The sequence below is a fragment of the Macrobrachium rosenbergii genome, chromosome 34, assembly GCF_040412425.1.
Source record: "Macrobrachium rosenbergii isolate ZJJX-2024 chromosome 34, ASM4041242v1, whole genome shotgun sequence".
Classification (NCBI taxonomy): domain Eukaryota; kingdom Metazoa; phylum Arthropoda; class Malacostraca; order Decapoda; family Palaemonidae; genus Macrobrachium; species Macrobrachium rosenbergii.
In genome coordinates, this window is record NC_089774.1 from 3,857,697 (window position 1) to 3,875,944 (window position 18,248).

Genomic DNA, 18,248 nt, shown 5'->3' on the forward strand with positions numbered 1-18,248 from the left:
AAAGGCACAGATAAAGTATAAAAGGCAGGAACCAATTATCAACTTATTCGAATAAAGTAACCTTTAAATCATCTCATGTTACAGAAAATGTGTAAAATGAAATTTGGACGCAAACAATTTTTAACTGTGTACAAGATAAAATATTCGGATCATATCAAGATTAGCGAACCCACTCACAACAGGATTCCCTATTCTGTACAAGAAGATTATTGGGTTCGTTATTCTTTACATGAGAATAATCGGGTTCGATGTTCTAGACATGAACACTTCGATACCAGACATTTGATCCCCCAGGGGCCAGTACTAAACATGGCGAAATACATTTGACACCCCAGGGGCCATAGTAAACCTAAAAATATTGATACACTTATTATGCACTCACGTAACAAGTCGTGATATTTCCTTTTGTTACCCCTGTAATACATAGTATTTCGTTTTCTATTATTTATGGTAAACTCATAGAAAAGGAAGTTCTTGGCCGTCTCTTCTAATTTTTCTTTTATTATTTCTGCTTACGAGGAATATCTTATGATCTAGATGAAGTAAATATTTAGAATAAAATGTTATGACTCAAGTATAACTGACTGCCAGATTTATATTCAATTAATAATGGAGTAGGTGACGGGAAAATCAAGAAATGTTGGCTCTGGTCAAAACTTGAGTAGGTGATCAACAATGAAAACCAAAAACCGCTTTAATACAAGCTCCCGTTACCGTCTGTGGAGGGATAGGCGTATGGATAGCAACCGCACCCTACATATTCAATGTTTATAAACCCACAGCAGATGTTGGGTGTCTGTGGTGAGGGGTAATACGTTACAATAGACTCTGTTACTAGTAGGCTACTATTAATTCTGGCCAGCGTTTAACTTTTTAAAACTTTCCAGGTAATGTTTTGACACGGAAGGCTTCCAGTATGGTGGATTAGCCATTATTCTCAGGTGCATTTCACAACTTTCCCTAAAAGCCTTTGTGAAAATAAACTAAAACAGTACCACAGGATTTGATTAAGCTGCCAAAATCTGTGCTGGTCCTGCAAAAATATGACTCACCTCGTTAGGAAAGATTTTAGGAGAATTATAACCCATGGCTTCGTAGGCACATGACTGTGGTCTTGACACTACGAAGGCATAAGCTAGAATGACGGTGATTTATAAGATTCAACCCCAAAAAGGTTCCAATAATTCTCAGAATTTTATACTTACCCTTTTTTTTTTTTATTCAGTATGAGTTTTCACTTATACTTTTGCACACAGATGTGTATTAATGCTATGATATAAAAAAAAGAGTATATGAAGAAGCATAGATATGTAACGACAGAAAGCAATTAAAAAAACCTTAGGCTTTTTAGTAGACTTACGTTATACTCTTACTCTTTTGTAAGAAGAGAGAGAGAGAGAGAGAGAGAGAGAGAGAGAGAGAGAGAGAGAGAGAGAGAGAGAGAGAGAGAGAGAGAGAGAGAGGCTTAATCTAAACTGCATGTTAAAAAGAGAGAGAGAGAGAGATTTAATCTAAGCTGAGCTGCATGTTACAAATAGAGAGAGAGAGAGGGGGGGGGGCGCTTAGTCAAAACTGCATGTTAAAAATTAGATAAACAGAGAGAGAGAGAGAGAGAGAGAGAGAGAGAGAGAGAGAGAGAGAGAGAGAGAGAGAGAGAGAGAGATTTAATCTAACCTACATGTTAAAAGAGAGAGAGAGAGAGAGAGAGAGAGAGAGAGAGAGAGAGAGAGAGAGAGAGAGAGAGAAGCTTAACCTAAGCCGCATGTTAGAGACAAACCACATCCAATATGTACTTTATTATTTTACGCAAAGGGAAATGAAATAGGAACATACAAGATTGTCATTGTCATGACCTGGAAATGACGAGGTCATCCGTAAATTAGCATTGACCTAGACCACTAAAGTCTGTAGGTAGCGTGAAGACAGTATATCACATAAAGTAGTACAGGTTTTGTAATCATTCACTGGCCGAGATATATTAAGTATGATTTGAGATTCAAAATTAGGAGAATTAAAACAATGGTATTTTACATACAATTCCATAATCCAGTAGTAGGTGTCAGCAATAATAATAATAATAATAATAATAATAATAATAATAATAATAATAATAATAATAATAATAATAATAATAATAATAATAATAATAATAATATACATACATACATAAGCATAATCTGTCACATTTTATCAAGAAAGTAAACATAACTTCAAAATGTTGAGATGTAGCCTACAGTACATCAATCAAGGAGAGAGAGAGAGAGAGAGAGAGAGAGAGAGAGAGAGAGAGAGAGAGAGAGAGAGAGAGAGAGAGAGAGAGATTCTACAAACCAGATAACAGGGTATATGAAAATTCCAAAACAAAAATAGTTGCTCGGTACAAAACAAATTCCTTCTTTTCAAGGACATACACTTCCTGTACCACGACCAACAAGAATCCACTGCCTTCACTTACCAAGAATAAGAAAATATATTCTTCAGCACAAAGAACAGGAATGGATTGTCTTTACTTACAAAAACTGAGACAGTGGTTCGTGGTCACTGATATTTCTCTAGAAAGATCACAAAGTTAAGACACCACAAAGCTCCTGTATCACATTAAATTGCAAATCTTGATTAGGAAATCTCTGATTGTCAAGAATATGTCATTTTTTAAACATTTCTTACTGAAGGGGTTCTTTCATATTCTTTTTTTATCACCAAGTTGTCCTCTGTTTTTAGTAAACATTCAAAAAGTACCACTGAAAAAGTCCCTTGTTACAAACATCAACAAGAAAGTGTTTGCGAAATACAGCATTCTTCTTCTTCTTACAAGTTCCTGTGAGGACTCGACCACTTAAAGGTCTCAAAGAGAGTATATGGAGACAGAGAGAAAGGTGATACCTTCCTGCTTAATCAAGAGAGTTAGCATACACAGAGGACGTACATCCAGTTGCCGTACATAGGTCTGGACGTATAAATGTGGCCGCACATAGATATTTACATAGCGGGGTATACCAAAAGTTAAGACGTATCGAGTGTAAGAAATACAGCCAAGTTTCTTTTAACATCTACGGTAAAATGATTATAAAATGGTCGTATTTTTGGTTATGGAATTCAAGTACACTTCTTTAGTCAACTGGAATACAGGAAGCAGCATCGCTTTCAGCATAAAAGGGCACTTTTCTCGTAAAATGCTGCGGTGTTCTTCAAACCTGGGCACGATAAGGGTGCCAGATTCCACTTTCCATTGACATGTGATTGATAGAAGTGATCGCACAATCACGAGCTGCTGTTGTAAGGTCCTTCCAAACTGCCTCTGTCATGGCTTCTGGACCTCAGCCTCGTCTTCTTCCTCTTGTGCGACAAAAGGAAATCCTGACCCCCGTGTGGATGGAGGTGGGTGGCCTTATGCTAGGTCTCCAGATGTATCTGCTGGGGAGCGCGCGTTCTGGGTATGGACCTGGAGAAGGAATGCCCCTCCGTCGGGGCCAAGACGCTCTCCAGTTGCTCCAGAGTCTTCTTGGCGACGCTGAGGACGTTCTCCCCGTGAGGGGTCAGTCCGCCTCTCCCGTGAGACCCGTTATGACCCCGCCAGCCAGATTCACTGTACTGGGACTGGTTGATGGGGGGCAAGGACACGACGTGACCTTCCGAGGCACTTGTGAAAGCAGGGCCCCGCCCCCTGGAACCCCTCAGGTGATCCCAACCCTCTGACCGAGTCGAGGAATCCAGCACGTCCGAGGAATGTTCGTCTGAGTCGTCCTCATAGTCATTCCGAGGAGTCTGGTGGGGTCTGGGAGACGAAGTGAGGGACCTGGGCTCCGAGGATGACCTCGGGAAGGAATTGAAGGTCAGACGCCGACTCGGCGGGGCATGGCGTCCGTCGCTTTTGGAGCTGGCCATGGAAGCATTCAGGGACACGTCCACGACCCTCCCGGGCAGCAAAGTGGGCAGAGACGGCCGGGCGGGCGTGGGCGGGCGGTGGCTGGGCTTGTTCTCGGCGTCCTCTTGGACTAGATGCTGGATGCTTCTGTTGAGGGAACGCGAGGAAGAACTCAGCTCGATTTTGGGCATGGACTCGTTCGGCGAGGTCAGGGCTGCCACCGTTAGGGGGACGTTCGAAACGGTCATCTTGCGGTTGTTGGGTCCACTCATTTTGCTGACTACGACGATGCTCTTTCTGGGAGATCTCTCGCACTCCATTAGAGATTCAGTGTCGGCTTCATTGCCTAAAAGATATTAAAAATAACCTTTAGAAATAAACAACTGGTACACAAATACCCGCAGAATAAAGTCAAATTTGAAAGTATAGTAGGTTCTGAAGAGGGGCACAAACAACCATTCGATTCTCCTGAGGTAATCTGGTTGTGCTCACATCATTAGTATTAATACTTTATGAAGCCATGTATACAAACACCTAATTCTCAATTATTTAACAACAGAAAAATGTACTTGAATTAGTTGCATTCCCCACATAATTGCATGAGGTACATTATTGTAATGTGTCAATAATGTGCCATTTTGTTTAATATTTCATTTACACATAGTAACACCTTATTTCAAAAAGGCTTTATACGAAAAAGGATATTTAGGCTCATTCCATACGGATTTTTAATAACAATAATAGTAAAAAGGTCACAAATTTCCCTCAAATTAGGCACAAACGCCTATCTCAAGAAAAAGGGTAAATCTTAAGTGCTAGTGGGTCTACCCTTGACAGCCAATCTCCAATTTTATTGTCTAATTTTTTCCAAACCTTAAAATTCGCTTCCAAAATCCTTTGTATTTTCCCCAGTTCAGTCCTATTCCACTCCACGTGTCTTGCCTTGTTATTTTCAGATATGAAGAAAATACATTTAAGTCAAAGCAATTAATTTAAATTCATTTAGCTAGCACACATACAATCACACATATGTATATATACTGTATATATATATATATATATATATATATATATATATATATATATATATATATATATATATATATATATACATATATATATATATATTGGTATGATGTTGATCATCCACCCTCCAATCATCAAACATACCAAATTGCAGCCCTCTAACCTGGGTAGTTTTCATTTTATTTAAGGTTAAAGTTAGCCATGATCGTGCTTCTGGCAACGATATAGGATAGGCCACCACCAGGCCGGCTCATACAGCATTATACCGAGGCCACCGAAAAATAGATCTATTTTCGGTGGCCTTGATCATCATACGCTGTAGCAGCTGTACAGAAAACTCGATTGCGCCGAGGAAACTTCGGCGCATTTTTAACACGCACTTCAACTTCCAAACATAATTCCGAAGTTGTTCGGAAAAGACAAAAAGAATATTTTTGTAAAAATATCTTTATACAGTAATATTCCAAAATACAGTTCTCAGGCAATAATATGCATCTAATTTTATTCTCTCTCTCTCTCTCTCTCTCTCTCTCTCTCTCTCTCTCTCTCTCTCTCTCTCTCTCTTTTAAAAATCCAGTGTTTCTGTGAACCTAAGTCATGAATTAAGCTCCTGGCTGTATTCGACTGACGAGGGCTATAATTGGGAAGACAGGAAGACTTGAAATGAATAGATGTGTCAATCATGTGACCAGATATAAAGTTTGCCATTATATCATCTGTTAAGTTATAATATTACTTTCTACTAAAAAAAGTAAAAAATAAGCCGAAGTTTCCTCGGCGCAATCGGGTTTTCTGTACAGCTACTACAGCTTATAATCAAGGCCACCGAAAATAGATCTATTCTCCGGTGGTCTCGGTATAATGCTGTATGAGCCGCGGCCCATTATACTTTAACCACGGCCCGGTGGTGGCATATCCTATAGTGTTGCCGGAAGTACGACTATGGCTAACTTTAACCTCAAATAAAATAAAAACTCTGAGGCTAGAGGGCTGTAATTTGGAATGTTTGATGATTGGAAGGTGGATAATCAACATACCAATTTGCAGCCCTCTAACCTCAATAGTTTTTAAGATCTGTGGGCGGACAGAATAAAGTGCGGACGGACAAACAAAGCCGACACAATAAATTTCTTTTACAGAAAACTAAAACCTTTAATTCTTTTATAAGACCTTTCAGGCATTTGCTGGCAAGGTTTGAAAAGATCACAAAAGACAGGATTGGCAAAAATATTATCTAAAACATAAAAAATATTGGCTCAAAAATTCCTCAACATCTTCAAAAACATTCGCACCACCAAACTAGGTTCTAATGCCGACTCAAGCGGCCTAATCTCATATCCAGGTCAGGGCAGACGCCCTAGGAAGGAGCAAAGGGGATTCAGAAGCCCTGAAGTGTATCCTGATGTTTAGTTCTCGAATATACATTCTTGGGACTGTCGAACACTTGAGTAGAGAGTCGTCGTTGATATGAAGATGTTATCATACACACTGGATAAAGCCACATTACCCCATTTCTTAGTGAATGTTGTGTTATTATTATTATTATTATTATTATTATTATTATTATTATTATTATTATTATTATTATTATTATTATTATTATTTAATACATGCAGCCATAATAAGAAACATGTCTAAAAATGCAGCTAACTACAGAATAGATTCAAAAGTGGAATGAATACAAGAAATAGATAATAATGATAATAATAATAATAATAATAATAATAATAATAATAATAATAATAATAATAATAATAAATAAATATATCTCAACAAGCACACAAAATAAAAAAAAACAGTCACACAAAACAACGATTATATAACCTCCATAGCGCAAACAATACGAACAAAAACATCTGGGACACAAAAATTAATTTTAACTTTTTCCAGTATATCGCATCTTCTTCTTTATAAGGATTTGTTGACGTCTGAGCACGGGAGAGGAATTTTCTCTCGCTTCAGAACCGAAGCTGGATTAGGGATTAAGGATTTGTGTTGGCCGAAAAAAGAGTTTTATCCTAAGCCAGGACATATATGGCGGAGAGAGCGACCGAGTGAGTTGTTCCTCTCTCTCTCTCTCTCTCTCTCTCTCTCTCTCTCTCTCTCTCTCTCTCTCTCTCAGTTTTCATGAAATATTTTTAGTGAGAGTGAGCCTCTCTCTCTCTCTCTCTCTCTCTCTCTCTCTCTCTCTCTCTCTCTCTCTCTCTCTCAATTTTCAAGAAATATTTTTAGTGGCCAAGTGAGCCTCTCTCTCTCTCTCTCTCTCTCTCTCTCTCTCTCTCTCTCTCTCTCTCTCTCTCGTGAAGAATATCATCAAACATTTCGGGACTAAAAAAATCACCGAAGGAACACCCACCTGACCCAGGACTCCCATAGAGGGTAAGATCCCGCATAAGTTCCTCCAGAACCTGTTTCTCTCCGGCGTCAGGAGCCGTAACCAGTCGACTCTGCTGAATCCTGGGCTGATTCTGAGCGGCTCCTTCCTCAGGAGTAGAGACGTCCTTCCCCTGGGACTTCAGGGACCGGACTTCCCACTCTTGGTCCTGTCCCTGCGGAGCCTCTCTCTCCAAGGACTCTTCCACAGCAGTGACTATTCCAGTCGCCGCTTTGACCAACCTGCTCCTGATCCAGGATCTGTCGAATCCCGAGGACGTTCCAGAGGGGGTGCCGCCCTTGCGTTCCCTCTCAGCCGACCTGGAGACGGTGCCCTTGGCTTCTGCGCCTCCAGAGAGGGGCTTGATGTCTCCCAATCTGCCGTCTGCTCCTTCTGGGGAATGGACAGGGCTCACGCTTGGGCCTTCAGGCGTCCCAGGTCTGTCCAGAGAGGCAGACTGCCCTTTGCGTTGTAGCTTCGGCGCGTCCGGAGGAATGTCCTTCGAAAGCAGGTCGTTCCTCTCCCTCCTCCTTCTCTGGGCTGTTGATAAGGTCCTTCCGCCGAAGGGAAGGCTTTCAGCGCACACGGGCTGCAGCGGCGCCGTGGGATTTGTTGGGTCGACGGGGGGCACGATGCTGCTCCTTCTGGCGTTTCGGAGGCGTTTGGAAGAGGCCCTGGAGGGTAAACAACAAGAAATGAGTATTTTCTGTCATCCTTCCATTAAAGACTGGGTCATATAGGCCTATATAAGAAAACTCATGTAGGTCTATATAGGCCTACATGAGAAGACTCATATAGGTTTATATAGACCTAAATGAGAAGACTCATATAAGTCTATATAGACCTACATGAGCAGGCTCATATAGACCTATATAGATCCATGCGAGAAGATTCATATAGATCTACATAGGCCCATACGGGTCGCCTTCAGACCACTAAGGTTTCAATAGCTTTAAAATTTGCCTTATTTAATATGGGGAATAATGGACACTCACAAACATACAAAAGGATAAAGATGTTTCTTCGTGATTTCCTTCAATAATCCAAGTTCCTGTTCTGGTACAAGATGACGAAACAGTTGGCCAATCATTAACTGAATTTGCAAGGGATTTGGGGAGACCAAAGTTGCTCTCATGAGTGCAGCTTGGTGGAGGTTCTAGAATAAAAGACATTGATTGGCAATAGACTCAATACCTGTAAAAAGCGGCTCTCGCAAAACCGGTTTCTGAATCAATGTGCATAACTTTGCAATTACAGGATTAAGGAATTACGAACGTTTATGCCGTGCGAATTCAACCCATGTTTTGTCAGAATCTAATCTGTAAGCACATCTCCAATAATAATAATAATAATAATAATAATAATAATAATAATAAACTAAAAAAGATATTAAGGGTGGGAGTAATGGAATGCCAATGATTGATCATTGAATTTTTGTTCCCCAAGCAAGGTCCTATTCCGCTTCAAATTTAACTGTCAGTTTCCCAAATTGTCAAATTAAATCAAGGTCACATTCCTGGGACGACTGAGAACTTGGATGAGAAAATGAAAGTTACAATTAATTTCCCTTGAGAGATAAACCAAAAACAATTTTAAAAATATGTAATTAATTTGTTATTTAACAGCAGGAATAAAGTTTTTACTTTGTGAACTAACCGTATGAAGATGGACATTGTCAGCATTTATTATTGGAACAAAGGTGCAATACTTTTTGGTGCAAGATTTGAACAAAACTCACCACATTATTTCCAAGTTGGTAACAATGATTTTCTCCAAGTGAACAAGCGTATAAATACGATTCGTTTTTATCTTTTCTTGTACACTAAAGTTACTCATTCACCATTTTCGGGGGAAAAGGCACATTCTTGATCACCTCCTGAAGGCACATTATGAAGCGTCTTCAGTGGACACATTCTATACCTCCTTGGGACAGATTCTCGACCACAGTCTAAAGACGCATTCCCGACCACTTCCCACAAAGACGTATTCTCGACCACCTTTCCCAGGATACATTCTACATCACACTAACCATTACCACAGCGACCGAACACGACGGCACGAAAGAGCACTAAAAGAATGCGTGTGTATGTATACACCTGGCACGGTGCACGTACCACCCTAGCAATGTACCATACAGACTGGACCATACCAAGTCACAGCCGTAATTAACGAGGTACCAAGAAACTTCAGACGATATTGGTGGAGAAACTATATTGCTGCCCGAATCGATAGCTTTGCATTCTTGGGCCGAAGTGTGCCACGGGGTGTTTGGGGGTTGGGTGGGGTTTGGAGGTGTTGGGGGAGGAGGAGGGGGGGGAAGGGACCAGGTAAACACGTAGATCAATGCATGAGTTTCTTCCCCTAGAAAGGAATGCAAGAATGTCGGAATGACGGGGACTGTCTTCCCTCGCTTGGAATGTCTACAAAAGTATAAAATTTGTCACTGTATTAAGATTACAAACCAACACATGTTATATATATATGTGTATAATCCTTCCTTAAAACTAAGGAAGGATTTGTAAAAGCAAATTAAATTCATGATCACTTATGGAAGGATGCAACAAGGAACTCACTTCCCCCATCAAACTCGATCCTTGAGCCATCCTATAGAGGGCGTCACGCATCCTGTAGGACTCACCCGCTGAAGGATATGACCTGTGTCATTCTCAACAGGGCATCCTACGGACTCTCTCTCTCTCTCTCTCTCTCTTTCTCTTTCTCTCTCACCTGACAGAAGGTGTCTCCGTGGGCGTGGGAGGTCGATCTAGGTCAAGAGGGTTTGTGGGCACGAAGCACGAAGGTCCTGAGGGCGCTCCGAAGACTTGACTCTCCACCTGCAGAAGGGCTGCAATGTCCTCGTGCCGGTTCTTCTGAGCCAGCTGCTGTGCTGTGAGGCCCTGGCTGTTCCGTTGACCTGAGGTGAAGTGTGGAAGTTATATTGACCTGAGGTGAAGTGTGGAAGTTAGTGTGGAAGTTATATTGACCTGAGGTGAAGTGTGGAAGTTATATTGACCTGAGGTGAAGTGTGGAAGTTATATTGATCTGAGGTGAAGTGTGGAAATTATACTGATCTGAGATGAAGTGTGGAAGTTATATTGATCTGAGATGAAGTGTGGAAGTTATATTGACCTGAGGTGAAGTGTGGAAGTTATACTGATCTGAGATGAAGTGTGGAAGTTATATTGACCTGAGATGAAGTGTGGAAGTTATATTGATCTGAGATGAAGTGTGGAAGTTATATTGATCTGAGATGAAGTGTGGAAGTTATATTGACCTGAGGTGAAGTGTGGAAGTTATATTGACCTTAAATGAAGTGTGGAAGTTATATTGACCTGAGGTGAAGTGTGGAAGTTATATTGATCTGAGGTGAAGTGTGGAAGTTATATTGACCTGAGATGAAGTGTGGAAGTTCTATTGACCTGAGGTGAAGTGTGGAAGTTATATTGACCTGAGATGAAGTGTGGAAGTTATATTGACCTGAGGTGAAGTGTGGAAGTTATATTGACCTGAGGTGAAGTGTGGAAGTTATACTGATCTGAGATGAAGTGTGGAAGTTATATTGACCTGAGATGAAGTGTGGAAGTTATATTGATCTGAGATGAAGTGTGGAAGTTATATTGATCTGAGATGAAGTGTGGAAGTTATATTGACCTGAGGTGAAGTGTGGAAGTTATATTGACCTGAGGTGAAGTGTGGAAGTTATATTGACCTGAGGTGAAGTGTGGAAGTTATATTGACCTGAGATGAAGTGTGGAAGTTCTATTGACCTGAGGTGAAGTGTGGAAGTTATATTGACCTGAGATGAAGTGTGGAAGTTATATTGACCTGAGGTGAAGTGTGGAAGTTATATTGATCTGAGATGAAGTGTGGAAGTTATATTGACCTGACATGAAGTGTGAAGTTATATTGACCTGAGATGAAGTGTGGAAGTTATATTGACCTGAGATGAAGTGATGAAGTGTGCAAGTTATATTGACTTGAGATGAAGTGTGGAAGTTATATTGACCTAAGGTGAAGTGTGGAAGTTATATTGACCTTAAATGAAGTGTGTACTTATATTGACCTGAGATGAAGTGTGGAAGTTATATTGATATGAGGTGAAGTGTGGAAGTTATATTGACATGAGATGAAGTGTAGAAGTTATATTGGCCTGAAATGAAGTGTGGAAGTTATATTGACCTGAGATGAAGTGTAGAAGTTATACTGAATGAAGTGTGGAAGTTATATTAACCTGAGATGAAGTATGGAAGTTAAACTGACTTGAAGTGTGGAAGCTATGTTGATCTAAAACGAAGTTTAAGTTCCGCTGACCTGAAATTTATTGAATATACCACTAAAGAAAACCATTATTGAACAATAAGGTGCCTTGTGGTCAGATCTTTATGTGGCAAGAAGTAGTGTACAAGGCCCCCTGATAAAACCCCAGGTCAAAAGATCAGGAAACACAGAAGAAGAAGAAGAAGAAGAAGAAGAAGAAGAAGAAGAAGAAGAAGAAGAAGAAGAAGAAGAAGAAGAAGAAGAAGAAGAAGAAGAAGAAGAAAGGTATCCTCACCTTGCAGAGAAACGTGATGAAATGAAGTCTGAAGAAATTGTTTAATTTTACTTTTAGTTGATGATATTTACCTTAATTTTGATTACTCTTGCTCTGTTAACTTTCAGACCTCAATATAAACCACTGCTACTTACACCAGACTTCTAAGGTTTACTGCAAGTTTCAGTAACCCTTGATTTTCAAAGGCACGTTTGTTGTCTAATCCCAATCTTCTTCTTTTAACTGGAAAGAGGAAGGCTGGACACCACGTTAAAATCAGTGTGTTTGAAATTACTAAGTAATGCTGATGTCTGCATCGAACTTAAGCAGATTTCAAGTGGCAATGGGTGACAATAAGGCCCCGAAACTAACATAGCATGAAAAATAAAGCGTAAATTCTACCCCAAAATACTTACCAGATCTGAATTCTTTACGGATAAAATTTTGTCTTGAATAAATACTCTGGCAAGTGTATAATGTCTGAGACATTATACCAATGTCTCATACAACATTACCACAGACAAAGGAACGACAGTTAGAATTTCAGTGTCTGGAATCGATTTCAGTATGAATAAAATGCACAAATAATAATGTCTTTAGCAACATAAGCTTACAATGACGTTAATGTGAGTCATAAACGAAAAATAGCAGTATATATATATATATATATATATATATATATATATATATATATATATATATAAAAGGATTCCGTAACACAAATAGCTCTGAAGACAGAGGATTACATACACGAGAAATTGTAAGTCTGACAACAGCTCAGTTTTAACTTGACAGCACCAGGAAATTTGTTTTTAGTAGATTTAAGCATATTTGATCAAATTACAGTCTTGCTAAGATTGTTTTTTTTATTCTCTGTCTGTCTGTCTGTCTGTCTGTCTGTCTGTCTGTCTCTCTCTCTCTCTCTCTCTCTCTCTCTCTCTCTCTCTCTCTCTCTCTCTCTCTCTCTCTCTATATATATATATATATATATATATATATATATATATATATATATATATATATATAAATATATTTACATATATATACATGTATATACATACATATATATATATATAATATATACATTATACACTTCCCAGAGTATTTATTCAAGACAAAATTTTATCCCTAAAGAATTCAGATCTGATAAGTATATATATATTTATATACATACACGTGTATATATATATGCATAGATAGAGAGAGAAAGAGGAGAGATTAGTGATTTAAAAAAATATATGTGGAAAGAGATAATATATCAGAAGGTACAAAGCCCCCCCTAATAAAACCCCAAGTCACAAAATAGTTAAACACAGAAGAAGAAGAAGAAGAAGAAGAAGAAGAAGAAGAAGAAGAAGAAGAAGAAGAAGAAGAAGAAGAGGGACCCAAACAGTGAAGGCGGTGTATCCTCACCTTGCACGGAGACGTGATGGAGCTTCTTGAAGGCTGCCAAGATCAGGAGAACGATCTCTCTGTGGCCGAAGGCCGATGCGTACATCAAGGCCGAGTTCCCGTCCCCATCCTGAAGGGAGAGGTCTACCTTCTCCTGCAGAAGAAACAGATTATTATAATTATTATTATTATTATTATTATTATTATTGCTTACAATGCTAGAGGGTCATTTGGTTGAAAAAGCAAGCTTCTATACAATAATACCTTTGTTCCCACCAGGCTAATCAAATTAAGGTTAATTTGGGCACAATGACCCACCCTGGGGAACTCCTAACTGTACTTAAGCATTTCTATATGAAGATCAGTACTCCTCAGACCTCACTGGTAAAGGTAACTGTTCCCTAAATTAATGGTAACTTGACCCAAAAGAATTTTAGCAAAAATGCCTTGTTTTTCTGTATACAACACCAATATTTCATTCATAATTTTTGTTTCTCAAGCTTAAAGATAAACATAAATAAATAAATATAAATAGCAACTCTCAAATCTTGGTGATGAGCTTGCAATAAACATCTCAAAATAGGCCTAGCAGCTACGACTGAGGATTCCGATGGTAGATTATAATTCTATATTTGTTAATTTTTATCAACATTTCTTTCGTCTTGTAGATGTATATTTCAATATTAATGCCACTAATTAACACTTATATTAAATAACTAAGCTTTTTTATTCTTCAGCTTTTCGTGAATTATGAAAAAGCTCAGTGAAATATCTTAAGAAGTTCATGAAAGTCGATTCTGAACATTTTTGTCTACCTTCAAATTTTCGTTTTCTTCATTTCTTAATTTTAGTTTTCTGTACAAGAAAACTATTGTGCAGGCTTTGTCTGTCCGCCTTTAGAACTCAAAAACTACTGAGGCTAGAGGGCTGCAAAATGGTAGGTTGATCATCCACCCTCCAATCGTCAAACATACCAAACTGTAGCCCTCTAGCCTCATTAGTTTTTATTTTATTGAAGGTTAAAGTTAGCCATGATCGTGCTTCTGGCAACGATAGGCCACCACATGGGCGTGGTTAAAGTTTTACGGGCCGCGGCTCATACAGCATTATAGCAAGACCACCGAAAGATATATATATATTCGGTGGCCTTGATTATACGCTGTAGAGGCTGTACAGAGAACTCGATTGCGCCGAAGAAACTTCGACACAATTTTTACTTTAGTAGAGAAAACTATATTTATCATAGTGAGCCACGATCAATAAAAGGACATTAGGCCTAATATCCATGTTCCATACGCAACAGTAACGATTTCCAATCACATTAAACGGACAAATCGATAAAAAATAAGTCAATAATACAAATTACTAAGAATACGCCGTTATATTACGTAAGAATTCCTGGAATTGAGGCCTCAAAAGAGCTTTGTAACTCCACAGATAGGAGTCGACTCTTGTTCAATAACTCGTCAGAAATCGAACAGTACATCTTACAACATGTTTCTTTTAATACAAGTGTATTTAGTTATCCGCACCTCCGTGATGTCCTTGTTTTATCAAGCTTGTGACTCAAATTTTTAATGGACGGTCTGCGGAGACTGCTAATCAGCTAGTGGGTTGTGGCGTTGGCTTACATTTGCACGCTAACCATGACAAGTAAAGCTTGGTGGAGTACTCATCCGTTAATTCAACATGCAATAAGTGTCATTCAAAGCAAATTTCCTCTTATATGTGTGTCTGTCTGTCGATCTTATCCGGGAGAAGAAGAAGACTTCGTGGAGGTCAACCGAGTGGTGGAGCCGTTCCAGAGGTAACTTCAGCCTTTTACTACTGATATTAGCTCGTTCGTAAAAGTCCTAATTGTGATGTTTTTGTACACTAGAAGACGTTTCTAGTCATCAACAGCTTTTATAAGCCCTTAAGAAATATAAAGCTGTTGTTATTCATTATATTAGTGAAATGAGAGAAGTGTTTATCGATATAAACTGCAAAAAAACCTAAAAGGAAATTCTTACACATGCTCATCTCAACTTCGAATTTCTCAAACGTAACGCCATTACAAGTTTGTTCTTAGCGGAAAACCAACAATTACGTCACTAAAACGTCATTATAATTCTGTTAATTCGTTGAAAACCAGTCAGGGCTTGGATTGGGGAAAAATACTGAAGATGTAATTGAAATTCGCTTTAGTGCAGAATAAAAAACTAGACCCACCAGAATATTGTTAGGTATATAAGAGGTATTCTAGCAGCAGGATTGAAAACAAAAAAAAATCCTCTAATGAAAGCGTTTTTTTATTTCTGAAATCTAAAGTTTGATTTAACAGAAGTAAAGGGATAAATAACTGAAGAATTTAGCATGTGTTGGTTAGTGCATGGCCCTTGATTCTAGGAATCATACTTAGGATCATGTCAAGATTAGCGAACCCAATGGTCCCCATGCAAAGAATGGCCCACCCTTACCGGTCCGAACTCCAATTCCACGTGAGGGCTAGTACTAAATACGGCGAAACAGTGATTCATTTTACTGTTCCGCCGTGTTTAGTACTAGCCCCTGGGGGGAACAAATGTATTTTGCCTTGTTTAGTACTAGCCCCTGAGGCGTCAAATGTATTTCGCCTTGTTTAGTATTAGAACCTGGGGTTTCAAATGTATTTAGCCTTGTTTAGTACTAGCCCCTGGGGGATCAAATGTATTTCGCCATGTTTAGTACTAGCCCCTGGGGGTCAAATGTATTTTGCCTTGTTTAGTACTAGCCCCTGGGGGTCAAATGTATTTTGCCATGTTTAGTACTAGCCCCTGAGGCGTCAAATGTATTTCGCCTTGTTTAGTATTAGCCCCTGGGGATTCAAATGTATTTAGCCTTTTTTAGGACTTGCCCCTGGGGAATCAAATGTATTTCGCCATGTTTAGTACTAGCCCCTGGGGGTCAAATGTATTTTGCCATGTTTAGTACTATCCCCTGGGAGGTCAAATGTATTTCGCCATGTTTAGTACTAGCCCCTGGGAATCAAATGTATTTCGCCTTGTTTAGTACTAGCCCCTGGGGGGATCAAATGTCTGGTACAGAAGTGTTCATGTCTAGAACAGCGAACCCGATTATTACCATATAAAGAATAACGAACCCAATAATCTTCTTGTTAAGAATAGCGAACCCTGCTTCGAGTGGTTTCGCTAATCTTGACATGATAATTATTAAAGTTTTCAAGATTTCCACGAGTAACAAAATATTAATCATGTGATTTTGATTGTTGAGTCTAGCGGTGGGGGCAGTTTTATAAAGACTATGTTAGAGCATATCTTTGCATACAAAACAGTTATAGAAGGTTTAGTTAATATATTTAAAATAATGATTCTTCAATACGTGTTCATCTCTCGTTGTGTTTTGCGGAGGTGTTTCATACGGACAAAAATATAGAGAGAGGAACCGAATGTAAAAGTTGAACAAATACTTGGATTTTAAAAGTTAATGAAATAGAAAATAATATTCATATCTCGTAAAATTTATGATATAATTGAGAGGTCTAATTATATGGAGGAAGAACTGATCAACTGCAATTGTGATGATTGCAAAGAACCTAAAGTCCACTGCCTTGCAGATGAGATTTTTTGCTCTCATAAGACGGTGTTACTCTGCTCTACCGGTGAATCTAGTTCTTCTGTACTGCCGCCAGAAAATAGTTCCTTTTAAAGAATACACTACATTTTTGTAAAGAGTAAATGAAGAAGAAGTCTTTAGTCTTTAGTTGCTGAAACTTGGTAGAGGGTATGACAACTTACATTCAAAATAATATATTGTAATCCCCCAACTCTTTTATTCAAAGTTATTTTCAGCTTGCATAATTAATATTTATCTACCTTTAGATATGATTAACGGGACAATTACTGCATTTATGCTTTTGTGAAAGATTCACAATGAATCCTTCTAACTCAGACACCTAGGCCTAGGTTCCTGTTGTGGTATCGTCAGTCCTCAAGTTGTCTGAATATTATCTCTTTACGAGAATAGACCCATACTTCTCTTTTAATGATCGCCAGCATTGATTTAGGTCTAATTAGTCGACATTCACAGCTTGGCTTGTACTGAAGGAAACTCTTTTAAAACCAAGTTATCTCCATTTGCTTCCAGTCTATAGTTGATAAATCAAGGACATTGGTTAGGAGCTGACTTAGGGACGTGTTTCAGCAATGAGAAAACAAACTGCATTGTTTTAGCTCCAGTACAGGAAAAGGTATCTCTGGGAGCCATTTCATGCTGTAGAAACAACCCATTCAGTCTGTAGCGTCCTATTAGTATTTACGATTTATAGTTCAGAGTGATTTAAGAATTGCTGAAGACTTGGATCGCACAAGAGGTAATTTTTACTTAGAACTGGACAATTGCTTAAGAAAATTTCATTTTGCTGAAAGAGAAGTAGTCTTATTTCTGCTTAAAAAATATTGTGAACAAGCGTATTGTACTGAATTGTGGAATGATGTATACTAAATCTACTGGTCCTTTTAAACAGGTTGCAATATGTTTCCATGTGTCAATTAAAAAGATTAAAGAGTCTCCACTTTTGAACATTTGATTAATAAACCGAAGATGCGCCATATGATTTTGTAACAAAAACACCAACCTTTTTACCACTACCATCTCTCTTTTATAGAGATTTATACATTTCAATGAATCTACAGAGTGGAGACTCGTTGCTTAAAACTGATAATGATTCCACGACGAGCAGAAATGTATATACACAGAATTATGAGTCCCATATGCGTGTTAACTGGGATTGATTCTTGTGTAATATCTATGTCATATCAAGTATCACTGATACGGATAAAGCTTACTACTGAGTATTACCTCGACGGGGCAATCCCGTTAGGATAGACAATGTCCATGTTAACGAAGTATTGATCTCTTTTGTCTGCCACCTATTTTCTTACGACTTAATCGCGGACTTAATTGTACTGTAAGTTGGCGAAATTATCTGTACTTAGCCTCCCAATATTTTAATAATTTCATATACGGTTTCCACTGAAACCCTTTGACAACCTGAATAGGAAATAAGATGTACGATTTCT

General features: G+C 38.7%; 1 protein-coding gene across 3 annotated transcripts in view; it reads right to left on the bottom strand.

The window, feature by feature from the left end:
* Positions 1-1,781: 1,781 nt before the first annotated feature.
* Positions 1,782-18,248, bottom strand: part of LOC136856062 (ankyrin repeat domain-containing protein 17-like) — a 76,704-nt gene continuing 60,237 nt past the window's right edge. For all 3 annotated transcript variants that reach the window (XM_067133662.1, XM_067133664.1, XM_067133663.1), the window contains 4 exons: positions 13,210-13,342; positions 9,993-10,179; positions 7,248-7,939; positions 1,782-4,211 (listed from right to left, as the gene is read on the bottom strand). In XM_067133662.1, coding sequence (XP_066989763.1) covers positions 3,394-4,211; positions 7,248-7,939; positions 9,993-10,179; positions 13,210-13,342 — 1,830 coding nt within the window. In that variant the 3' untranslated portion in view covers positions 1,782-3,393. The remainder of the gene's footprint in view (positions 4,212-7,247; positions 7,940-9,992; positions 10,180-13,209; positions 13,343-18,248) is intronic.